This window comes from Podarcis pityusensis (assembly GCF_964106645.2).
Source record: "Podarcis pityusensis genome assembly, chromosome: 11".
Lineage (NCBI taxonomy): Eukaryota > Metazoa > Chordata > Lepidosauria > Squamata > Lacertidae > Podarcis > Podarcis pityusensis.
The window spans coordinates 51,256,389-51,282,167 of record NC_138036.1 but is presented as its reverse complement, the minus strand read 5'-3'; the positions used below and the strand labels follow the sequence as shown (position 1 = coordinate 51,282,167).

At 43.5% G+C, this 25,779-nt stretch overlaps 1 protein-coding gene across 1 annotated transcript in view; it reads right to left on the bottom strand.

The window, feature by feature from the left end:
• Positions 1-7,288: 7,288 nt before the first annotated feature.
• The window catches only part of SPTLC1 (serine palmitoyltransferase long chain base subunit 1), a 42,919-nt gene continuing 24,428 nt past the window's right edge, over positions 7,289-25,779 (bottom strand). Inside the window, exons 9-15 of the mRNA XM_080972846.1 lie at positions 25,048-25,155; positions 23,740-23,835; positions 21,799-21,895; positions 20,211-20,265; positions 11,651-11,768; positions 9,790-9,863; positions 7,289-8,736 (exon numbers count right to left, since the gene is read on the bottom strand). Of these exons, the coding sequence (XP_080828972.1) occupies positions 8,643-8,736; positions 9,790-9,863; positions 11,651-11,768; positions 20,211-20,265; positions 21,799-21,895; positions 23,740-23,835; positions 25,048-25,155 (642 nt within the window). The 3' untranslated portion in view covers positions 7,289-8,642. The remainder of the gene's footprint in view (positions 8,737-9,789; positions 9,864-11,650; positions 11,769-20,210; positions 20,266-21,798; positions 21,896-23,739; positions 23,836-25,047; positions 25,156-25,779) is intronic.

Sequence of the window (25,779 nt, the reverse complement as noted above, 5' to 3'; positions counted from 1 at the left end):
CAGTGTCAAAGCAATGATTCTTCAACATCAACTTCGTTGGACTGGTCATGTTGTGCGGATGCCTGATTATCATCTTCCAAAGCAACTACTCTATTCCAAACTTAAAAATGGAAAGCGTAATGCTGGTGGTCAACAAAAGAGGTTTAAAGACTGTCTCAAGGCAAATCTTAAAAAGTGTAGCATAAACATTGACAACTGGGAAACACTGGCCTGCGAGTGCTCCAGTTGGAGAACAGCCTTTACCAAAGGTGTCATGGGCTTTGAAGACACTTGAACTCAGGACGCAAGGGAGAAACACACTAAGAGGAAGGCACGCTTGGCAAATCCACACCGTGATCAACTCATGCCCAGAAACCAATGTCCCCACTGTAGAAGGATGTGTGGATCCAGAATTGGCCTCCACAGTCACGGACTCATTGTTAAAACCGAGTTGGAAGACAATCTTACTCAACTACGAGTGATCACCAAAGAAGAAGATGGTGATCCTGGCCCCATACTGTTTGCCTCCTGCTCTACAAGCAAGACAATAAGATGCACTGCTTGTTAAGAGGACAAAAAATGGTCTACATACATACATGCTAAACTATTGTAGGAAAACAAGTGTTTTATTTCACTGTTCTGAAGTTGTAATTTAACTTGTCAAGTTTCTGGCTGAAAGAGAAAGCAAGCCTGAAACAAACTCCAGAAGGATATTTCAAGCCAAGCAGGGGAAGAAGTTGGTTTTTTAAAAAAGGTTGTTTCCTCACAAAACAGATTTAAAAATAAAATCTATGTCTATCACAACTAAAGCAAGATGTAAACGGACTGGTTTTTAAAAGAGCATGAAAAGAGTTTCCCCACAATCAATTTTCTAGTATTATCTTGTGTTCAAAAATAGCATCTACATGCTGCTGACAGAACTGAGCCTATTTTGCTCATGTCCGTTGCAGCCACAGTTAGTTTGGCTTTGGGCTTCTGTTTACTCTCTCCTGTACTTCTAAATCTACTAAATTGTATTTACATATATTTAAGAATTGCACTCTGAAAATTCAAACATTGGTATCAAGTACAGGATTTTACATCCTCTATAGATGTTTGTTTTTTTGTGCTCTTTAAAGCAAGTTTCTAGTCTTTAAGGTTAAAAATCTAACAACCCAAAGGCTAGAAAGCTTGATGAAATTCCAGAAGTGGGCCCAAATGGTGTTGGCTAAAAAAAAATAATCCATTATTGTTCTTGCAGGCTCTGAGTGGAATATTTCAGTAGGTGTGTATGTCCCCAGAGGACATTTGATGGCTGGCTTTCTTAGGAATGATACTCGATTCTAGAATCTTCCGCCAGTGAAGGGTGTGACCCAGGGTTCTCCACTCCTGCCTCAGAGTGAGGATTAGGGAGTATCAGATATTAATATTTTCATACAATCACATTTATGCATTCATTCAGTCTTTTTAATGCATTCATTCAGTAGTATAACAGTAGACCCAATCATCCCATGTATGCAGTGCTACAAGTGAACAAAAAATACTTTTTGGCGCTATTTCAAGGGCTGAGCAAGCTGAAAGAGCATTCTAATTCCCACCCAGGAGAGTCATAAAAGTGCAATATTCTGAATATTCTTGGCCCTGATCAACCAGTTTCTTCCTCATTTATAAAAGTTGTAACGCTCCGCCGACCTGCTGCAAAGGAATCTTTCCTTCCCTCTGGCCTTTTGCTATTTGTAGATACCGAGTCAGTTTTCCAATTAGAGCTCTTTCCCAGACTTTGCTAAATCAGTTTCAACGTACGCACTTGCAAATCCTTCCAGTGCTGAGCTATTAAGAGTTCTTGCCCGTTAGCTAGCTTGTTATGGAGAAGAAAATACTTATGCTAGGTACCTGATGTCACTGGCGATATATGAGGAATGCATGTGGGTGCTTTATAGAGGCAAACTGATACATCTATATTCCTAGTTTCAGTGGGTCCAGCGTAGGTCCTGTGGCCACATGTTGATGGTGGCATTGTGGTCTAAACCACTGAGCTTCTTGGGCTTGCTGATTGGAAGGTCAGCGGTTTGAATCCACGACAGGATTAGCCCCTGTTGCTCTGTCCCAGCTCCTGCCAACCTAGCAGTTTGAAAGCACGCCAGTGTGAGTAGATAAATAGGTACTGCTGTGGTGGGACGGTAAACGGCATTTTCATGTGCTCTGGTTTCTGTCACGGTGTCCTGTTGCACCAGAAGTGGTTTAGTCATGCTGGCCACATGACCCAGAAAGCTGCCTGTGGACAAACGCCGGCTCCCTTGGCCTGAAAGTGAAATGAATGCCCCAACCCCATAGTCACCTTTCACTGGACTTAACCATCCAGGCGTCCTTTACCTTTACCTATGGGAAGAAAAACCTTGTTCCTGCTGTTAAAGTGGCTGAATAGTTAGAGACTCTACTATGCATGTCAAAGCTACAATCTTTAAAAAACTGACCCATTGGCCATGCTGTCTGGGTCTGATGGGAGTCGGGAGTCCTACAAAATCTTAAAACGGCCCAGTTTCATCATCCCTAGAGTATAGATTGAGGCATGCTAATCAGCTCCCAGTACGTTTCGGAGCACAATTCAAAGTGTTGGTGTTGACCTTTAAAGCCCTAAACAGCCTCCGCCCAGTATACCTGAAGGAGCATCTCCACCCCCATCGTTCTGCCCAGACACTGAGGTCCAGTTCCGAGGGCCTTCTGGCAGTTCCCTCACTGCAAGAAGCAAAGCTACAGGGAACCAGGCAGAGGGCCTTCTCGGTAGTGGCGCCTGTCCTGTGGAACGCCCTCCCATCAGATGTCAAAGAGATAAGCAACTACCTGACATTTAGAAAACATCTGAAGGCAGGGAAGTTTTTAATGTGTGACATTTAGATGTATTTTTAATCTTTGTTGGAAGCCGCCCAGAGTGGCTGGAGAAACCCAGCCATATGGGCAGGGTACAAATAAATTATTTATTTATTTATTAATTATTATTATTATTATTATTATTATCATCATCATCATCATCTCTGTATCGCTCCCGTTTTAGCTTACCGTATTTTTCTGTGTATTGGATGAGTTTTTTTGACTAGAAAATCATGTTAAAAAACTGGGGTCGTCCAATACATGGATAGTGGCATGGGGGGGAGACGTTGCTGAGCACAGGAAGCAATCTGCAGGGTGCTGGCTAGTGGCACATAGCTTCCCCCGATGCCGCTGCGCATGGGAAGCACTCTCTGGATCGTTTCCCGCATGGGGGAAGGTGCCCTCTGGCCAACTGACTGGCTGGCTGGAGCGCAACTACCCTCGATGCTGCTGCGCAAGGGAAACACTCCCTACCTGCGCACGGGAAATAATCTAGGGAGTGTTTCCTGCCCGCAGCTGCGTGGGGGGAGAGGCTCAACAACTTTGGGCCATCTCCCCTCATTTTCTTGAAATTGAGTCCCCCAAAATAGGGGGGGGGTCTTATACATGGGGGCATCTAATAGACAGAAAAGTAAGGTATATGCTGCCTAAATATTTTTTTCTGTTTGGGGTGGGTGGGGTGGCAAAGCAGGAAGCCACATTCTGCTGCACTTACAGAATCCAGAGAAGTATGAGCATGCAAAACATCCAAGGTGGTTTACAATCCAAAAGAGAATCCAAAAGAAATGTATTAGTTTCTCTTGCCTTTTGACCCAGAATCTCAAAATAGCAATTTACAACTACCAGAATGTAAAATGTGGCACGCTGCAAAATGAGTCTTACAAACCCTAACCTTAACCCTTATGATTGTAAGAGGTTCTTTATTTCCCCGTTTCTCAATGCCTTCTTTATTTTTATTTTTTATTTTATAAATAATTTTTATTTGGTTTCATTCATTCACACTCATATTCATCCGTAATAAATTTTTTACACAAGATTCTTCTGAATCTCCAGACTTTCCTCCTCCCCTCCATGGGTTCTTTGAATAACTTTTAAACTTTTAAACCATCCAATTTACAGTCCTCCATTGTGTCCAAAATCTATGTATCATTGCAAGAGCTATTTAAAACCTGCTAAAGAGTTCAAGTGTTTACAGTGGTCTTTCAACTATAATATAAATTCATCCCATTCTTTGTTGAAGTTTTGATCCTCCTGGTTTTCCCGGTTAATCATGCCATCTCTGCATAGTCCAATATTTTCGTCTGTCAATCCACCCTGGTAGGTATTATTTCTCTTCTTTTTGGCGTGATGTCCAAGGCAATGTAACAATGGATTTTAACAGTGTAGCACCACTTTCAATCAATGAGAGCAATAAGAGGATGTTGTACCAATTGATTTACATTGAGTGAGGGGCTTCCTCTCTAGCATGGGGAAGCTGTAGGCCTCTGACTTCATGTGAAACACCGAGATGGGGAAGGAAGTAGAGGAGTCTACTAAATCTAGCTCTAATGACCAATTTGATTTATTAACGCGGATTTCTGGCTTACTTTTATTGTACATGCTTTGAATGGATCAGTGTCTAGAAGAAACTGGTCATTTTATATATATATATATATAACACAGCTTTGGTCCGATCGTCATACATAGGCGCTTCCAGACATTTCCTTTTATTGGAGCCCTGAAATTGTTGAGTACACAAATGCTTGGGGTTAACCCTAAATATTTCCTTTGCCAGAGTAGCATTTACGGCTCCTGTACATTTTGTGAATCATCGCAGGATGCAAAGCTGGGTTTGCAGTAGCAGCTTCAGAGATCGGCAAACGCCAACACCCCACAGCCCCTTTTGAAGTAATAAAGACCAGATGGGGTGACAAAAAGACAAGACGAAGACAGCCCTCCATTCTTTGCCGCGACCAGGATCACATTTCTAAAGTGCAGAGGAAGTCAAAGCTGTTCCCGCACACCAGCACTCTGAACTCAGTATTCTTGTCGTGTTTTATAGTTCCCAACCTCCAAATAAGCTTCAACTAAGAAGGATCAACTTTACTGTTCGAAATCACATTGTTGTTTTCTAAATGTTGCCCTTGATTTAATTTTCAGGCATTGAGGTGGCAAGGAAAAGGAAGCAACTGTACACCAACAGGCAAACTCATTTACTTGTGTAAGGACTGTTCTGGCACCAGCCAGTTTCAATAAAACATCACTTTTTTAGACATTTATTCTCTCGTCTAGCTGCTGCTACAAAACTATTAAGGACCAGTATGACAAACCTAGACAGCATCTTAAAAAGCAGAGACACCACCTTGCCGACAAAGGTCTGTATAGTTAAAGCTATGGTTTTCCCAGTAGTGATGTATGGAAGTGAGAGATGGACCATAAAGAAGGCTGATCGCCGAAGAATTGATGCTTTTGCTCTCTTCTCTTAACATCATTTGTGAGAAGGCAACTATGGGTCAGCACACATCCTTAACATTGTTTATAACAAGCGCGCGCACACACAACTTTTCGAGTTCATACACAACACAAACAGTAGACCCTATAATTTTCTCCATCAAAGACCCCAAGGTAAAATATTTTTCATAGGAGAGCAATGTCAAAAAGAAATCTAATTGGGATTTTCACATTGTTTTCAGAGAAACCCTCAGCATCCTATGAGGGGTTTGCCACTGAGAATATAGTAATCTAAGCTTCCCTTCAACATAGCCAGTCTGTTCAGTATTGATTTTTTCCTGTGTACCCGCAGGAAGTTTGGGGTACACAGTCCCACCAAGAATGTACAGCATGCTCTAGGACAGGGGTACCCCAAATGTTGCTGAACTCACACCAGCCCCAGACAGCATGGCCAGCGGCCAGAGATTATGGGAGTTATAGTTTGGCAAACATATTTAGAACCAACCACAGCTTCTTCTGTTCTTCATCTGACAAAGACACTTTAGCATTGTCACGGACATTAAGAATCTAGTATACTTTTGAAATATCAATTTGCCAAGTTAGGTAATGTAATCCCACATTACAAACCTAGAGGCGCAATCAGAGGTGGGGACTATTGTGTTAGTTTTCCTGGCTATAAGGCTATCGTTTCTGTCTTGTTTTCTAATGTACACTGCATGTTGTGATATGGAACCGGTGCTTTTTGACTGATATACTGGCACCCCTCTCTGCTTCCTTCTGCTAAAGTTGTACACTATTTTGCTCATTTTGTTCAGTAAACATTTACCAAGAAAAAACAACAACTTTTTTTAGCACAAATCAAAAATGGTAACATACCTTGAATGCAAGATCAGGGCTGACTTTCTCTTCCACTTGTGCTTCATGCAGTCTGCACTTCGTCACTTTGGTTTAAAGCAGCACCTATGAGTTTGTCTATATTCTCACACACATATCCTTTCTTTATCAACCCCACCTCAACTCCCACAAAATCATGAAAATTGTAAACAGTTGCAAAACTGGGATGAGGGATATTGCTGATATTGTTTAGGGAAGCTTTTAATGTTTAATTTTAATATTTTGTTGGAAGCCGCCCAGAGTGGCTGGGGAAACCCAGCCAGATGGGCGGGGTATAATTAATTAAAATAATAATTACAGGAACTAGCCAATAGGTGCCACAGACAGATGCCATTTGGCCACACTAGACACTTGTACAACTCAGTCTCTTACTGCAGGATATTAATATATCCTGCATCCAGGAAAAGGCACTTTCAGACTGCCTCACCATCAGGAAAGCAGAACGCTTTAGCTTTACATTAAAAAAATCACAACACAAAAAGTGATAGGACTGTTTTCATCTAGTATTTATCTGGAAATCCATACCATTATTTTTATTTCTGCCATTTATATACTTTCCACCTGACCATGTCCTCTGGCTGCTTCAGATATCTTTTAAAAAAACAACCCAATTAATAAACCACATTAATACAATAAAAAATCAATACTAAAACACAGAGCAGCATAAAACCAAAGGCATGAAAACGATTGTGGAAAAGCAGGACACCCTGTTTTAAATGAGAAGTCCCAACCCTTTCCTGATCTCATTTGAAAGAGAACTTGGGAGTCTACAGTCCTGAAAATATTTTCAGTTTACAATTAGCATAACTGTCGGCAGCTGATAAAGTTACACTGGACTACACCACGCTTGGCCACAATCCTGAAACCGCATTTTGAAGAAAACCAGAAATTCATCAACGTAGCAAATTAAGTGGCTTGGGTACAGAAGGCAGCGCAGCCTGAAGCATGATGGGAAAATTTATACCTTAAAGTACTGAGAGAGAAGCCTGATACCCACCATGAAGCACTTTAAGCCGATTTAGCCCTATTGAGTTCAGGGACTGTAGCTCAAATCCAATTACTTCCCCCCTTAATGAGATTGTAGCTGATAGAGAAGATGGTGCAGTCGGAATATGAAGAAAGAAGGAGAAAAACAGGATCAAATATATGCTTTTATTTTTTAAAAAAATTATGTGTCAAATAGAGCGCTGGAATATGTAGCAGCAACCAAAAAAGGCACAGGAGTGTAGAACAACCCAGACGTAACAGAAAGTCTTTAAAATATAGTATTCACCAGAAATCTGGAACACTTATCATGGCAAATTCATTGAAGGGCGAAAGAGGTACTCCTGACTCTAGGTGGCATACTGAAACTTCTACGGTATCAATGACAAGTCCCTTTTCTGCACATCTTTAGCAGAGACCTGAGTGGTGGTCTCAAGCAAGTAATTGAGAGAAAGAGAGAGAAAGAGAAAGAGAGAGAAAAATTGGAACTTCCTGATTACAGTAGGGATATGTGCCCATGCAACTAAATGTTAAGTATTTCTAATTTATTCATGGTTTTTAAACGTATTCATGAGTAAACATGGACAATAAACATCATGAGTGAATTAGTTTCCCCATTAATTTATGCACCCACCAGATTATGGTAAGAGATTGATATTTGTTTTGTTTGCTTGGCTTAAGAAATTCTACCAGCATTTCATCTGTGTGTGCATACAGATTGTACTGTACAATACTGAACTCAATCCAATGGAAATTGAGACTGAAATTTAACTGAGAGCTCCACTGTGTGCACAGCACTGGCGATCACTGGTATAAAAGTTGAATGCGTGGTAAAATCACAGGAAAGGTCAACTTGTATGGAATAAAGGAACTGGCATGAGATAAGACATTTAATGGAAACCGGACAAATAGTTAGAAAAACAGCTCCTTCTGGGAATTTCAAAAATCAAAAGATCTTTAAAAAAAAAGTGTACAAAATTCCCACATACCCAGTGTAATAAAAGCTACTTAAGTACATTATTCAAAAGCATAATTCCATAATACCGTTTAACTATCTGGTCTGACAGTAATAGGAACCTGTTCAGGGGAATGTTATTTAAAATAAGAGAGGTTAAATGAAGAATATTGTGTAAGTTTTTTCACCCTTTTCATGTTCATTAGCGTTAAACACAAAACTCTCAAAAATAGCTCGGCTTGTTTTACACATTTAGAGAGCTAGGGAAAGGAATAAGGCCCTTTAAGAACAGAGGTGAAACTCATGTAAAATGCCAGTGATAACAATGATCTCCAATTGAAACAGTACTTATACAGTGAGCAGAGTTTCACATTCCCATATTTGTGACTTTTTTTTTTGTTCTGGAATGACTCAGTGGAAGTTGAGCTTTCCACTCCATCAGAAGAGAAAGTCAATGAGCTTGAACCTTGGGAGCACAAGCCAATCCGCCATACAGTAGGAAAACCGGTATTCCCAGTGTTGGGTGAAGAACGAAGACTCAAGTATGCAGGCCTCAATTCAGTACTGACTCCGCAGCTTCCCTGATAAGCGAGGCAGCTTTGTCCAATTCCGGTTCTGTCTGTTCTACCGTCACTACGACTCGGATGCTGTCAGGGGCAAAATCAGGGTAGTGGGTCAAAGTTGTTGTCTTTTCGTTGCGCGGCAAAATGCGTGCAACCTTACAGCACAAACCAGACTCTTTAAGCTCCGGAACGCTGTTGCCAGTCAGAGAAGACATTACTGGCTTAGACAGATCAGTGGCCTGACTTAGTAAATAAGATAGCTGCATATGTACTCAGCCTCCTAATACTTTCCTTTGCCCATCAATATTTTTTGCTTCACATAACAGTAGTGATAGCTTTCCCTGTCAATTCAATAATATGGATTATGAAGTCTAGCTGTGGTGACTGGTATAGTTCAGTAGCTAAAAAAGGTACAGTGAGATGATGATGATGTTAATAATAATAATAACAATTTATTACTTATATCCCACCCATCTGGCTGGGCCTCTAGTCATTCTGTTGTTTCTAGTGACAACAGAATGTAAGTGACCTTATTCTCCCTCCCCATGCTTGAACTCAAGTACAGTGGTGCCTCGCAAGACGAAAAATTCACTAGACGAAAGAGTTTTCCGTTTTTTGAGTCGTTACACAAGACGAATTTCCCTATGGGCTTGCTTCGCAAGACGAAACGTCTTGTGAGTTCTTGCGAGTTTGTTTCCTTTTTCTTAAAGCCGCTAAGCCGTTAATAGCCGCTAAGCCGCTAAGCCGTTAATAGCTGCTAAGCCGCTAATAGCCGCTAAGCCGCTAATAGCCGTGCTTCGCAAGACGAAAAAACCGCAAGACGAAGAGACTCACGGAACGGATTAATTTCGTCTTGCGAGGCACCACTGTAACCGTCAGACAGCATTTTATTAGCTATTCTTAAAAAAACCCTCACACATATTCCTGCCCTGAACCCTATTTAGGTATAGATGAGCAAGCCGTTTAGGACAGTCTGCCTGTTCAATAGACGAGCCCATGACTTATAAAACAACAGCGACCTTGAAAATCCAGAGGTTCCAACACAAGCTACGGCATGCTTCTCAACCCACCCATTCTGCCTGCCGTCAGAAGAACACAGTTTTGTTTTAATAGCAAGGTGAGCAAGTATCTACAAACCTGGGTGGTGGGAGAAATTTCTCTTCTTTCTCCAAATAGCGAGCCTGGGTTAATGCAATACCTCTGTTCATACACTGAGGAGAGAAACAGGAACATCAGGTGCCATGCTCATGTGTTATCGGACTGTTAAGTAACATGTGATACCCTGCCACAAGGAGCTAAATACATTTTTAGTCCTGGTTTGTAATCCTGTTCTCTCTCTTCTAGCCATCACCACGGCTGCTCCTTGCTCTACGGGGGCAGTTTAATTGGGCCACAAGCCGCCCCCAAACCGAGCTGCCCGCTCGGCAAGTCCCCGCGCGCTGCGCTAAACTGGTGCAGCATGGAGACTCGCTACCCCGGTGCCGGAAATCGCGTCTGCGCATGTCTAGATGCCAGAAATTGTGTCTGCTCCCCCATCCCAGAACCCGGCAAGCCTTAAAAGTAGGAGAGCAAAGACAGACGGCATGTAGCAGCACCCGTAAAAGTGATGAATGAAGAAGTGAAGGAGACGGGGTGTGTGTGTGTGGAGATTCACTCTGGACAATGCCATTATCCAAGAGGCTGGGTTCTACAGACTCTCTCTGTAAATACTGAATAAAAAGCAGACGGTAAGAGACATTTCCTTATCTTCGTATGTTCCTGGGCAACCGACTGGGAGTCGCCTGTCATTGTGGGACCACATGGCTCAAGAGCCAGTGAATTTAGAGACATTCGTCCAATGCTATCTTGCCCTCAACACCCATCTCCCATAGCGGGTACAATGCTGCCTTTCATATGCCTTATTTCAAAAAGGGACTAATCCCAGATGATTGCTGTAGCAATCTTAGGGTTGCCATATTTCTTTAAAAAAAAAAAAATTATTAATTTTCCAAAAAATTTAAACACAAAAAAAAGAATACAATACATTAAACTAACCAAACAAAACAAAAACAATAAAATAAATTAAACAATTTCATTATCCCATCTTTCATTCACTTATTTCCACGACCTCCTAACACCTCCCTTTTTGTATTCCATTTCTGTTAATTATTTCAGCAATTCCTTTCCATCTTCCTCTGTTTTCTATCCTATAATTATTTTAACTCTTTCTAACCTTATTTTTTCCTTTAATACTTGTTAATTAATTTATACTTAATTCCTTAAAACATTTCTACTAAAGCCATGTAACTTCATTCCAACATTTTTCTAACATTCATTGATTTTACAGTATTTCTGTAAATAATCTTTAAATTTTTTCCAATCTTCTTCCACCGACTCTTCTCCCTGGTCTCGGATTCTGTCAGTCATTTCCGCCAATTCCATATAGTCCATCAACTTCATCTGCCATTCTTCCCAGGTGGGTAAATCTTGTGTCTTCCAATATTTTGCGATGAGTATCCTTGCTGCTGTTGTTGCATACATTAAAAAAGTTCTATCCTTCTTTGGCACCAATTGGCCAACCATGCCCAGGAGAAAGGCCTCTGATTTCTTCAGGAAGGTATATTTGAATACCTTTTTCATTTCGTTATAAATCATCTCCCAGAGGGTTGCCATATTTCAAAGTGTGAAAATCCTTTTCGGCCAAAGTTGTTGAACTTTCCTTTTCTCTTTTTACAAAATACAGTTCTGGAGTTATTTTTAAGGGAATCTGCCTAAATCTACACTTCTGGTATGGGCTGCCATACGTCCGGATTTTCCCAGACGTTAAAGCGATCTCCGCCCGGACACCGTTTCCAACGGCCGAATCCCAGCTATGCCCAGGAAATTCTATGGCAACCCTACTTTTCAAATGTAACCTTGCAACCCAGCACATGGAGGAATTCTAGAAGGAAGTGCAACAGAGACTTCAATACAGAACACCGTTCTTCTCATTGTTAGGACTGTAAAAAAGGACTCTTACATAATCAACAATTTCCTTCAGTAGCCTTGCATCACTCTCTCGAGATCCAGTGCTTTCTTCTAAGCGGAGGTGTAATGCTGGAGAAATGGATTGCCCCACTACACGTAGACCAGGAATCCTAAAAAAAGAAAAAAAGGTCAACATATCAAAAACGCTGATATGGTCAGCAATCAAATGAAAGAAAAACTGGCAACGTAAATTAGCAGTCGCTTTGTGACAATAGTGAACTCAATGGAATGCATTCTCTGCTTTCCTGTAGGATTGCATGACTGAAACAGCCAACCACATGGTCAAGTCAGGAAGGCTGCCCCATCCAATGGAACTCCTTCCTTCCTTCCTGCCTGCCTGCCTGCCTGCCTGCCATCTATTCCTACACCAACCCATGATGGATCACAAGCAGAGAGTAGAAGCAAACATCATGCATTATAGCAGATTGCCTAAGCAGCAGGTGGCCCATCTGCAGACTACAGGCAAACTTCCCATCTCCCAAACCTTCAATTACTTTTCTTGGCCTCTGGATGTGATAGGTCCAGTATCCAAATAAAATAATTTGAGAAATGGAACTACTTTCCTACATGGACAGAATTAAATGTTTAACTACAGCAAGAACAGCTTTTCAGCACTGGATCGGCCAATTTCTACAGTATCGTCTAGTTCTGCATAACCTGGAGTGTGGATGACAAAACATCTGGAAATGGCCATGTCAATTCTACCATTTTCTTTCAGCAACTTCCCATCCCACAGCTACATGTGTACTTGTTTTAGATGCTAAACAGCTAGACTCTAGCGCAGCATTTCCCAACCTTGGGCCTCCAGCTGTTTTTGGACTACAACTCCCATAATCCTCAGCTAACAAGACCAGTGGTCAGGGATGATGGGAATTGTAGTTCAAAAACAGCTGGAGGCCCAAGGTTGGGAAACACTGCTCTAGCGTGCCAAAGAGTGTCTAGGAGGAACAAAACAGAGACAACACTGGCTTGATCAAATCTAGAAACAGAGATGACACATTCGACTTGGGGAGGCAGTTTCAACTCCTGTAAGAGTGCCAGTAGAATCTGCCTAAACTGCACTTCTAAATTAAGAGGCGAGGCACTTCCCTGAACTGTGGAAGAATATATTTTCCTCCAACTAGGTCAGCATAAAAGGCGTGCCAGCCACGAGTTTTTCACTGGGCAAGTGGACAATGCTGTCAATAGGACAAAGATATGCAAAAACAAATTAAGAGTTTTGCTCAATTTAATTTAGAATTTAATGTCTAGAAACATCTCAATTTTCAATTATTCCACATTAAAATTGCTGGAAAGCATCTTGTTAAGAGCCTGAAATCTAATGGAAGGCTATTTACTGGAAGGAAATCAATAACACGAGAGAGAGAGAAGCAGTGTTTGGAGATTAATATCATAAAGCAAGCAATCATCTAGTCACAAGCAAAATCATGAATGCAACTCTAACATACAGTTTACGAGGCAGATTATTATGGAACCGTGTGAGAGGCTTGCATGCTGAAGACTTACAAAATAACTTTAGATCATTTATGAAGAACTTAAAAAGCTCAGGTCCCAATACCAATGCTTCACGTCAAATTCTAACAGACAGTTTAAGTTATAAAATGGACCATTAGCACGTTTCAGAAATGAAGGCAACTAACTGCTACAAAAGGAAAAGGTGGTTTAATAAGAGAAACCGCCTTTGAATGCCAGCCAATTTAAAGCTTTGACATTTGCAGATTTCTCCCCAACCGCACTTTGTCATAAATGTCCTGTACATTTCTAGAGGCTGTTTTAGAAGTCCCAAGTTGATATCCAAGTTCCTTTTGCCACTTACTTAAAATAAACCAACATCTGACTCAAGTACGCATCAAGCTAGAGAAGAACAATAAGCAAAGTGTCAGACAAAGCTCTTCCAGACCAAAGGTCAGTTAATGTTTGTGTTAAGAGAAGAGAGTCTGGCTTTGCTGGTATGGCAACCCTATTCTAAAGGATATTTTACATAGGCAGAGGATGGGGAATTTGGCACAATGAAATGTATGCCTAATGAAAACTTGTGCTACAGAAGATGTGGTAAATGTATGAGGTGATAACTTATATGGAAAAGCTAAGGAAAGTATGTAAGATGCACCTGACTACAGAAAAGAGAATTGCAGCGTCGCCTTCAAAAAAGGGAACAGATATCGTGCAACTGCCTAGGGCCAAGGCTCTTTTGTGATTTGAAAGAGGTGCTGAACACTGATGTGTTGAAGACGTTCAACACATCAGTGAATTCAGAGAGACTCATCTAAACTTGGATATATTAATTCACAACCTCTTGCGCTAACTAAAGTGAAATGCGCAGAAATTAATTTTGCACAAGAGGCTCAAATCTGAAGCATCCAAAATCTTGATGCTAGTCTTTGCAAATATTCCTGCATTAATACTTGGGAGCACTCCATAGTGAGCACAGAGCAAAGTCTTGGGAACAGGGTCTCCCACGAGTATCTATTTTCTGCAATGCTTTTGGCCAGCTATATCTTAATTATGACCATATTTACAGAATCGGACTGCATCTTTGGTATCAATCAAAGACTATTCCCTGCTAATAATTCAATGTGCAAGTAAAAGAGCTAGAAGTGCCTAGGAACAAAGGCTATTTTACACATGGCATGTTTATTTACCCCAGCTATAAAATTTCATATAGTACTATTGGAGGGAGTATGATCTTTTAAACGCATGTCTGATATTGAAATGCCACAGAGAAGAATTTTAAACTGAAGATAAATTACGGCTAAACTGCCCATATTGTATTTCAAGAAATTGTTCCCTGCTTTAACTGTAACTGCAGTCAAACGCAGAAGCCGGATTTTCTAAAGTAGCTCAAACTTCAACAGAGATGGGTGGGGGGAAACCCCACTAGGAGGGGCAATCTTACACAATCCTTTATATGCTGTCAGGGAACTGCCATCGGAAGGAAGGGAAGTGAAAGGGCTCACACAGGTTGGGAGAGACTCAGCAGCTGAAGAGGGAACCAGTAGGGGGAGAGGAGCTGAGCTGAGGGAAAGGGAGCTGGAGGGATGGCTCAGAGACACTTCCAGCGAAAACAGTGGGGAGGTTTCAGGACCTCCTGTAGGGACACCCACTCCTCGCCGGAAACTGTCACGCAGAGAGTCCAGAAGACGTGTTTCCGTTAAGGAGCTTTTATGTTGGAAGCGATTCCGAAAGCAACCACTGTCGGAATCTGCCAGCGACTGACGGAGCCATGTTTAAGGGGCTCCGTTACAGACAGAGGTTTGCAAACTTGACCAAACTCTGAGGGACTAGGATTTTACACACAAGCAGCTCATCGTCCCATCACAGCATTCCGACAGTCTTCGTGAGCAGCTTGTGCAGGAGAAGGCATCATGAGCAACCCAGCCGGAACCGGAGAAGCAGGAGCTGGAGCGGGTCCAAGCCTGGAAGAAAGGTACCGGGTGTTGGAGGTCCAGCTAGCGCTGCAGACGGCGAGGCTTGAGGAGAGGAGGGCTCAGGATGCAGACAAAAAGGGGAAAGACACCCAGCTCGTCAGAAAGGTACCAGGATTGGTGCAGAAGTTTGGGGGGGAGCCCAAAGACTATCATGGCTTTCGGACAGAGATGCAATATGCCCTCAATCTGCAGTTTGATGAATTCCCTGACGAGGAATCACGAGTGGCTTTCGTGATTGGGCATCTTGAAAAGGGGGCGAGAGACTGGGTTAGACCCCTGATGGCAGCGAATAGTGACGTCCTAAAGGACACGATGAAGTTCTTTCGCGCCATGGATCTGATGTTTTCCAGCGATATTGAACAGGGAGTGGTCCGCAGACAGTTAATGGCTTGCAAACAGGGGAGCCGATCTGTCCGTGAGTACTGGACTGAGTTCACCATGTTGATCCATAAATTGGGGTGGGATCTATCGGCGGAACCCATTCAAATGCTCTTTGAAGAAGGGCTTTCTTCGGCTGTGAAAGACGAACTTTCCCGGGCGCCCAGGGCGGAGTCTATGGACCAGCTGACCAAATCAGCGCTGACCATAGGAGCGCGCCAGGAGGCGAGAGCATTGGAGAGGCGGGAAGGGAAGGGGGAACGTTGGAAGGAGTTCCGCATTCCAGACATTCCAGAGCCAACTTTCCCGCCGGCAGAGCCGATGGAAATCGGAACAGCGCGCGCGCGCGCAGTTTCAAAGCCCAGTGAGGGGGGAAAGAAGGAGGGAAAAGGCGCCCGGAAATGCTATCTCTGCCAACAGCCAGGTCACTTTGCCAGAGTCTGCCCCCAGAGGAAGGAATGGCAAGGGATGGTAGGAGCTGTGGAGGGAAGAGAGGAAGAAATACCGAAGCAAGTAAAAGCCAACGCCTGGCTGCCACCGTCGGGGCACAGCAGCCAGGCCAAAGAGCAGTGAAAGTGCCCACGCCAGAACCTCCTAAACCCGCCCTAGTGATAGAAGTGGCGCTAGAGCTGCCAAACGGACACCCTCTAAAGATAAAGGCGCTGTTGGACTCAGGCAGCTCCTGCAATTTCATGAGCAAAGAGTTTGCAGCTGAACACCAGATACAGACGATCCCTTTAAGCAACCCCCTGCAGGTGACCACGATCGATGGCAGGGAGCTGTTGGGAGGAGAAGTCAGCTTGCAGACCGTCCCAATGATAATGAAGGTGGCAAGGCACACCGAACTGATAGCGTTTAATGTGGCCACCTTGGGAGGAGCTCCCATTATATTGGGGATGAGCTGGCTAGCGTTACATGATCCGCTGGTGGGCTGGCATCAGAGAGTGGTTTCTTTTGGTTCAGCACATTGCTTAGAACACTGCAAAGAGGGAAAGGGTTTGGCAGGGGCCCAAGCCACCCTAGCAGGGACTGAAGTAACGGAGAACGTGAAGGTACCACGACAATACGCAGATCTCCGCGACGTCTTCAGCGAAAGGGAAGCTGACCAACTACCCCCGCATAGACCCTTTGACTGTCAAATAAATTTACTCCCTGGGGCACAGCTCCCTGTAGGCAAGCTGTACGCCATGTCAGACAGAGAGATGCAGGAGCTAAGAGAGTTCATTGACAAGAACCTGAAGAGAGGGTTCATCAGAGAGTCCAGGGCGGTGGGGGGCAGCCCAGTGTTTTTTGTGGATAAAAAAAACACGAACAAGCCGAGGCTTGTGTGTGACTTCAGGGCCTTAAATGCAGTGTCAGAACCAGTGGCTTTCCCTATGCCCAGGATTGACGACATTTTGACAAGGGTCAGGAAGGGAAAGATTTTTACTAAACTGGACCTAAGGGGGGCGTACAACCTGATACGAATAAGGAAGGGGGATGAATGGAAAACCACCATGTTCACCCCTTTGGGGGCATTTGAATATTTAGTTATGCCCTTCGGCCTACAAGGAGGCTCCGCGTGCTTTCAATCGTTTATGAACCATGTCCTGGGGCCTTTGCTTTACAAGAATTGTGTGGCCTTCTTAGACGACGTGTTGGTGTATTCTGAGAATGAGGAGCAGCATGTGAGAGACGTCAGAGAAGTGTTGAGCAGGCTGCAAGCCAACCAGCTGTGGGTGAAACTGGAGAAGTGTCAGTTTCATACCAAGGAGGTGGAATTCCTGGGGTATCACCTGTCAGACAAGGGATTGGCCATGGATCCCAGCAAGGTCCAGGCGGTGCTGGAATGGAAAACACCCAAAACAAGGAAGGATGTGCAGAGGTTCCTAGGATTTGGGAACTTCTATCGTAAGTTCATCCGAAACTTTGCCCACCTGACGGCGCCCATTACGGACTGTCTCAGCAGTAAGAAGAAGTTCGTTTGGACTGAGGAGGCGGAGCGAGCATTTGAGGAACTAAAAAGGGCCTTCGCCTCGGAACAACAACTCCTGCATGTGGATTTACAAAAACCGATGAGAGTGGAAACTGACGCATCAGACAGAGCTATTGGGGCGGTGCTTCTGCAGCCAGGGAAGGAGGAGTCAGAGTGGAGACCGTGTGCCTTTTTTTCGCGAAAGCTGAACAAATCCGAGAGGAACTACACGGTGTATGACCGAGAACTACTAGCCATTCATGAGGCGTTCCGGAGATGGAGGCACCTGCTAATTGGCGCACAACATAAGGTGCAAGTGTGCACTGACCACAAGAACCTAGAGTATTGGAGGACGGCACGAGTGCTCAACCAACGGCAAGTGAGATGGGCCCAGGAGTTCTCCAAATTTAACTTTGAGATTTGTTACGTGCCAGGCCCAGAGAACATTAGGGCGGACGCTCTCTCACGCAAACCTGAATATTTGGAGGGGGAGGGAGCACCCGAAGAGAGACATGTCATTCCAGAGGACCGCTGGGTGTGTGGGGCGGCATTGGTGGGACAAAGAGAACTGGTAGAGGAAACAGAGAATGATGAATACGCCCAGAATAAGCTCAGAGGTCTTAGGGGTGAGGGAGAGGAACCAGGGGGTTTCGAGGAAAGAAATGGAGCTTTGTATTACAAAGGGGCACTGTATATCCCTGAAGGAGACTTAAGGGGGAGGGTACTCAAGCAGTTGCACGACAGCCCCACGGCGGGGCATTTTGGACAACACAAAACCATGTGGTTGGTCACCAGGGAATTTTGGTGGCCTAAGGTGAGGGAAGATGTACGGGAGTATGTAAGAGGGTGTGAGCAATGCCAGCGAGCCAAAGGGGAGAGGCGGGCACCGGCGGGGCTATTAGAACCCTTACCAACCCCAGAACGACCTTGGGAGGCAGTGTCGATAGATTTTATGACTGATCTGCCGAAGTCCAAGGGGAAAACAGCCATCATGGTGGTGGTAGACCTACTAACAAAGATGTGCCACTTTGTAGCCTGCTCGCATGCAGTCACGGCGGAAGAGACAGCGAAGTTATTTGTAGAACACATTTTTAGGTTGCACGGGGTGCCATTGAGGGTGGTCTCAGACCGAGGAAAACAATTTACTTCCAGGTTCTGGAGGAAGCTCATGAGCTTACTGCAGGTGGAGGTCAACTTTTCGACTGCCCGGCACCCTGAAACCAACGGGCAGGCGGAAAGAGCAAACGGGGTCCTCCAGCAATACCTGAGGTGTTATGTCAATGACAGAGAGAATGACTGGGTAGAAAAGTTGGCGCTGGCGGAATTTGCCTACAACAATGCCGAGAATGTGTCCACAGGGATGAGCCCCTTCTTGGCTAATTATGGGTGTCATCCCAGGGCTTTCCCAGGGGGAGAAGGGGAGAGATGGGGTGTCCCGGCAGCCGAGCATTTTGTAGAAGAAATGGAAGCAATCCATCGTCAGCTCCAACTCAACTTAGAAAGGGCGAAGGAAGAATACAAGAGGCAGGCAGACAAGAACCGAAGGGAAGGTGAAACCATAAGGGTGGGAGATAGGGTGTGGCTGTCAACCCAAGGGTTGCCGTTCAAAGGAGGTTGTAAGAAATTAAGACCCAGGAGATTGGGTCCCTTTGAGGTCATTCAACAGGTCAACCCAGTGGCTTTCAGGCTCCGGTTACCCAACCACATGAAACTGCACCCAGTATTTCACAGGTCGTTACTGTCACCGTATGAGGGGGGACGAGAAGGGATGGCCACTCGGGGACCGGTCATAGAAGAAAGGGAATGCAGCAGCCATGTGGCAGAAATCCTCGACGCCAGATGGAAGGGGGATCAGGTGGAGTATTTGGTAGCGTGGGAAGGAGAACCGGAGTCAGAAAACACTTGGGTAATGGCAGAAGATATCAATGACGAGGTATTGATAGAAACGTTCCATCAAAGGTTCCCAAGGAAACCTCAGCCTGTGGAGAGGTTCCGGAGGGAATACTTTGGGACCACCGATGAGGAGGAGGAGTTGGAAGGATTCTCGGAATCGGAAGGGGAAGGGGAGATGGACTCTGAGGAGGAGGAGTACTTCGAGACCAGGAACCGCAACAGGTGGAGAGAAGTGTTCGGGACATCGGAAGATGAAGGAAGTTCATTCCGGGGTTTTGCCTCCTCACCGCCCGTAGAGGAGGGGGCGAGAGGGGATGAAGGGGGCCCTGGAGGGGAGGTGGATGTCAGGGAACTGCCATCGGAAGGAAGGGAAGTGAAAGGGCTCACACAGGTTGGGAGAGACTCAGCAGCTGAAGAGGGAACCAGTAGGGGGAGAGGAGCTGAGCTGAGGGAAAGGGAGCTGGAGGGATGGCTCAGAGACACTTCCAGCGAAAACAGTGGGGAGGTTTCAGGACCTCCTGTAGGGACACCCACTCCTCGCCGGAAACTGTCACGCAGAGAGTCCAGAAGACGTGTTTCCGTTAAGGAGCTTTTATGTTGGAAGCGATTCCGAAAGCAACCACTGTCGGAATCTGCCAGCGACTGACGGAGCCATGTTTAAGGGGCTCCGTTACAGACAGAGGTTTGCAAACTTGACCAAACTCTGAGGGACTAGGATTTTACACACAAGCAGCTCATCGTCCCATCACATATGCCTATTCAGAAGCAAGCCCTATTCCACTCACTAGGGATTACTCCTGGATAATATGGTATAGGATGTTTCGAAAACTATGGCTTTTTTAGGAGGCATTTTCCGTTCAACGTGGAGTTCAAAGTAAGAAGGCAAAGCATTCACTTACCCTTGTAAAGCCTGGTGTATTCGCTTGCATTTTTGTCGTAAAATCTGAAAAATGCCTAGACAAAACAGTTTTAAGTTGGGGTATCTAAAACTGAGCAGGATAAATATAAACAGCTTTTTAAGTCTTGTGCTGGAGTTGCCACTTCTACAAATCTGCGCTTCTACCACTCAAGAGGTTACAGGGAATTATACACAGAAACTAAATGCTTAGCGACACAAACATGGGGCCCCCATGCTACCTTAGACCACGGGGAACAGACAACAGGCACCGTAGAACAGAAGAAGACCACATGGTCAACAGTGGGGCATTTTTGCCTCTTTTAAGTCAAGCTCATGAATGAATGAACTTCTCTCAAAGGCAGAGCTGGAGAACTGATAGAGAGCAAAAAGGCTTTCTCTTATCTCAACTTCTGGGTAAACAGAAGTGAAGGATGGTGGCAAAATAGTTCAGGCCTCTAAAGGAGAAATTCTCTTTCCTGGAGGGAGAACAACATAAGCCAGTGGAGGAGGCAAGGCTGAGAGGTGCTCTAATCCCTAGCCACTCAATTAATTCTGCTGTCATTTTTCCTACACCTTTTCCAACTGTAATCCAGTACAACTGGAATTGTGCACAATGAAATAGATTTGGCCATTCTGAGATTTACATGATGCCATTATGCTACTAGCTGTTTTCAATTCCCTTCGCAAGGCTTTCCAACGCTGAATTTGCCTTTTTCTGGCACATTCCGAGTGACTTCTCGACTAGAGAGAAGACTCTTTCCTGGTAGCCATTGCTATTGCCATTTATTTTTCTTTTATATTTATATGTGTATCTCTTTATTCCAAAAAATAAAAACTCATGGCAGCAGCAGAAGAGAAAGAATAAACACCACACTGATGGATCTGAAGGATCTCCCTCATCCCTTGCTTAAAGGTAAAGGGACTCCTGACCATTAGGTCCAGTCGCGGACTTGCGGCGCTCATTTTGCTTTATTGGCCAAGGGAGCTGGCGTACAGCTTCCAGGTCATGTGGCCAGCATGACTAAGCCAATTCTGGAGAACCAGAGCAGCGCACAGAAACGCCATTTACCTTCCTGCCGACGCGGTACCTATTTATCTATTTGCACTTTGACATGCTTTCGAACTGCTAGGTTGGCAGGAACAGGGACCGAGCAACAGGAGCTCACCCTGTCGTGGGGATTCGAACCACCGACCTTCCGATCGGCAAGCCCTAGGCTTAGTGCTTTAGACCACAGCGCCACTCGCCACACTTTTAATAGAACAAATCACTTATATCATTTGTGGCCCATTCAACTAGCCTGGAAAGATTTCTTAGGATTTCACCACTCTCAAAAAACTACAAACTTTCCTATTGCACTATGCACTAGGTGATATAGGACAACTATTCTTCAGATAACCTAGGCATCATTTAAAAAGAAGGGCTGAGTCAACTAACAAGCATATCAAAATGTGAACTGGAATTTCTACAGTGAACCTATGAGCAATCTCTCACAAGAATAGGAAGTTAAATCCATCTCACAAGTCTGGCAGTTCAAAACTTTGCTGGCAGTTTATGCTAAACAGTTTTCTGCTCTTTTAAAAAAAGATACCTGGGTTTTCCTCCATGATATTGAGGCCCTCAATGGCGGCAGCAGCTAGGAGAGGAGGCAGAGAGGCTGAAAAGCAGTACCCTTGTCCAGATAATCTCTGGAAAGAAAAAACAGCATGGAGTGACCACACTTTATATAGATAATTCATTGGTAAACAAGTTGGAATTTATCTGGATGCTTAGTCTGCCCTTGTTCCAAAGACCTAATCTGAGATTATTTCCAACAGCTACATGTGGGCAACACAGCACAGTGGACCAACATCCATCTCACCAAGTTATCATTCTTAAGTTTGAAAGCAGTAACAGTAGTACTGTGAGCAGACAGCCTGGATTCTACTGTCACTATCAACATGCAAGACTTCAATTCGGGAAGGTGCTTTTAGCCACATGCTGCCTTGATGACTCTGTGATCAAGAGGCCATCAGTTCAGAAGTGGAGCAAGTTAACTGGCTCTCAGAATCAGAAGTATCTTTATTTGCATCAACCACTAAGCATAGCAATAAAATAAACTGTACTTAAGATAAGAGGTAAAAACTTAACTATACAAAATACATTTTTGAGGTTTACATCAAAGAATAGATCTTAATCTTATTGCTCCCACTAAAAACATTGCAGTTTTTGCTGTCACCTGATCATCTTGATCTGCTAAAAGAAAGGACACAGTAGCAGTGGTTGAGCGACCCAACATGGACAATAATAGAGGGGCAATAACCTCACTCCTCAAATCTTTATATAATGAGTGCAAGACAGAAGCACATGAGCCACTGACTCAATACTGCCCTCTCCACAAGGACATAATTGTTTCCCCAGCAGGATTTTTCAAAACTGACCCTCAAGTACAGCCGAAGGCAGTATATTCAATCTTGCAAAAGTGAAAGCTCGTCTGTATTTTGGAATTGTTAAATTTTGCAAAGAGGGTGCCAAAGTGAATAGGTGGAAAACAATCATACTGTGGATGAAATTTCCTTGTAGCCAAATTATTCTGTCACTTGATATCATATAGGTAAAGGTAAAGGGACCCCTGACCATTAGGTCCAGTCGTGGACGACTCTGGCATTGTGACGCTCATCTCACTTTACTGGCTGAGGAAGCCGGCATACAGCTTTATGTATACTGGGCACCAATTCAGCTGCATCCAGTGAAACCTTTGCCCCATTCCGCAGCAATAGCTGCTGATGCTCATTGTTTGCTGCGGCTCCCTTGGATGGTCATAATAAATAACAAGATGAAAGATGAAAAAATCTTTTAGTAATTCCAGTGGCACCTTAAAAATCAACTACATATAAGCTTTCAAGGTATGAGCTTTCGTGTATAATACACACTTTGTCAGATAATCTGAAGGTCACTTCAACCTTATAACTGTTGATGACTGTTATGGCAGTTGGTTCCACAGGGAAGGGAAAGGGATTTTTAAAGGGATAGATGACCAAAACTAGCTTTAGTGTATATAATGGGACATGAATCCAGTATCTCTATTCAGACCAGGTCTCTCCATAGTTTTAGTTTGGTAAGGAGTTGTAATTCAGCAACTTCTCTTTCAAGTGTATTTCTAAAATTCTTTTCCAATAAGACAGCTACTTTAAGATCTTGTATACAATGTCCTGGGAGATTGAAGTGTTCACCTACTGGTTTCTCTGTTTTATGATTCCTGATGTCAAATTTATGCCCATTTAGCCTTTGGCATAAAGTTTGTCCTGTTTGTCCAATATAGAGAGCTGAAGGGCAGTGTTGGCATTTGATAGCATATATAATATTGGAAGATGAACAAGATGGTGTTATTCCCAACTGACAACATGAAGAGGAGATGCTCCCACCAGCCTACCAACATCTGCCAGACTGGCCAAGTGTGACTCCACTCTGTCCAATACCTGCCTTGGTCACAGTATTCTACTGGAACTCCAAAACATACAACATATCATGCATTTCTGGTTTTTGCACCTACCTGGTGATCAATAACAAAGGATCGCCCGCAGCAAAACCCTCCAATAGAAGCCAGCGAGTTTTCCATGTTTGCACTTATAAGATCAATGTCATCCATCTGTTGCACAAACAGGGCAACACAAGAGTTAGTTAAAAACAGCATGTTTGGTAACCAGCCATATAGCTGTAGAAAGGTTAGACTAGCTTTCCGAATTATTTAACTCTTCCAAACGTGCCCATAATTAATAAAGACACAAACTCTTTAAATTCATGTAGAGAACGACTGACAGCAAAATACAAGAGAAATTATTAAAGTGGCACTCAATGCAAATTTCTGGTGTCAGTGGATATCCTACAAAGTACAGTGGTGCCTTGGTTCTTGAACTTAATCCGTTTCGGGTGTCCGTTGAAGCTGCGTTGGACATTCTGCTTCCGAAAAATGTTCGCAAACTGAAACACTTACTTCTGGGTTTGTGGCATTTGGGAGCCGATTTGTTTGGCAACTAAGCTGTTTGGGAACCAAGGTACCACTGTATCCACAATTTAAGTTTTCCTGTTTTTATCCACTGAGATCTAAAAGAGCAAAGTGGATCTGAAGCAGCTCTCAACTTAACTCTGGAATACATTCAGTTAACGCATTTGACCCGAGTGTCAATATTAATGTAAATTTCTACATGCACTTTCCAGAATGATTACAATGACACAACTCATCTGGAAGAAAAATGCTCTAGGATTCAAAAGATGAACAGGGAGCAGGATTTTTTTCCCTTCCAAGATTAGCTCCTTGCATCTTTCCAAGTTCTACTTTATGAGCTCTTTACCTCTTTGTGGCTAAACAGTTCTTGGACATGTAGAGGACACTACAAGTGAATCCTAGCCAGTAATTTGTAAAATGTTCTGAAGGATTTATATAAAGTTATGTGTTAATTTGCATCATGCATGTATACGGATGCATACTTTGTGTTAAGTATGTTCTTTCATATCAGAAAATTCACCCATTCATTTGTCCGTTCCCAAAGCAGATTCTTGACAAATTCAGAAAAGGCAAAGCAGTAACCAAAAAAACCTGCAAACTGGGTAAGTCACAGTAGGTTGTTTTAAAAGGACAATGATTTTGATAACTTGAAGATGCTTTACGTATTTGTTGCTAGTAATAATCCCGCCTATATTTAAATTTTTTTTGCAAAGCTAATATTTAAGGGATTATGCAAGAGACAAGATTGCCATGCACAGAATTTGCATATAATGGCTGCTAAGCCACTGCTATAAACATGACAAGTATATCAAAGGTTGTTTCTTCCTTTTGGCACAAAGAAAGGCATGAACTTACATTTATTCCAAAATGTTCTGTAACTCCTCGTCCATGTTCTCCCAGCACTCCGAAGGAAAGACTTTCTTCCAAAAATAACCTCACTTTGTATTTGTATTTCAATTTCACCTACATATTTATTCAATTGCAAGTGACACAAGACAGCACAAGATTATCGAGTGCTCAGGACAAGAAACCAGATTCATGCACAAGTTGTCAAGTGTTCAATCAGATTGTTGTTCAGTCAACTTCATTCTAAAAATGCAAACCTCTATGCACTTTAATTCCTTGACATTGTTGTAAGATATGGAACATATTTAGCCTGATTATGCACAGGATATAATTTTCTGTGCACTGGTGCCTCACTGAGTAGCTGGACTTTTGGGAGTTCAAGGTGTGTGTACGGTGAAATATCGAAATACAGAACTAGTACCATTAAAACTTTGGGAGTAGGAACAGACTTCCTTGAAGGAACAAATAGAAAGCCTTCTTACTGAGAAATTGCCCAAATGCATTGTAACAAAACTTTCCCCAGTTATAGCACCACTAATGAAAGTTATCAATGCACAACTAGGCAGAACGCAGCAGCACCAATATAACACGCCTCATTGCCAGTGTGAGAATATTGTCTCCTGCCTCGAAATTGCTGCATCCCATTCTTCTGACCCCTGCACCAGCCAAGTGTCCTCATATATAAGGGGTGAAGCCCTCAATCCCTATCTAAGGTAAAGGTAAAGGACCCCGAGCAGTTAA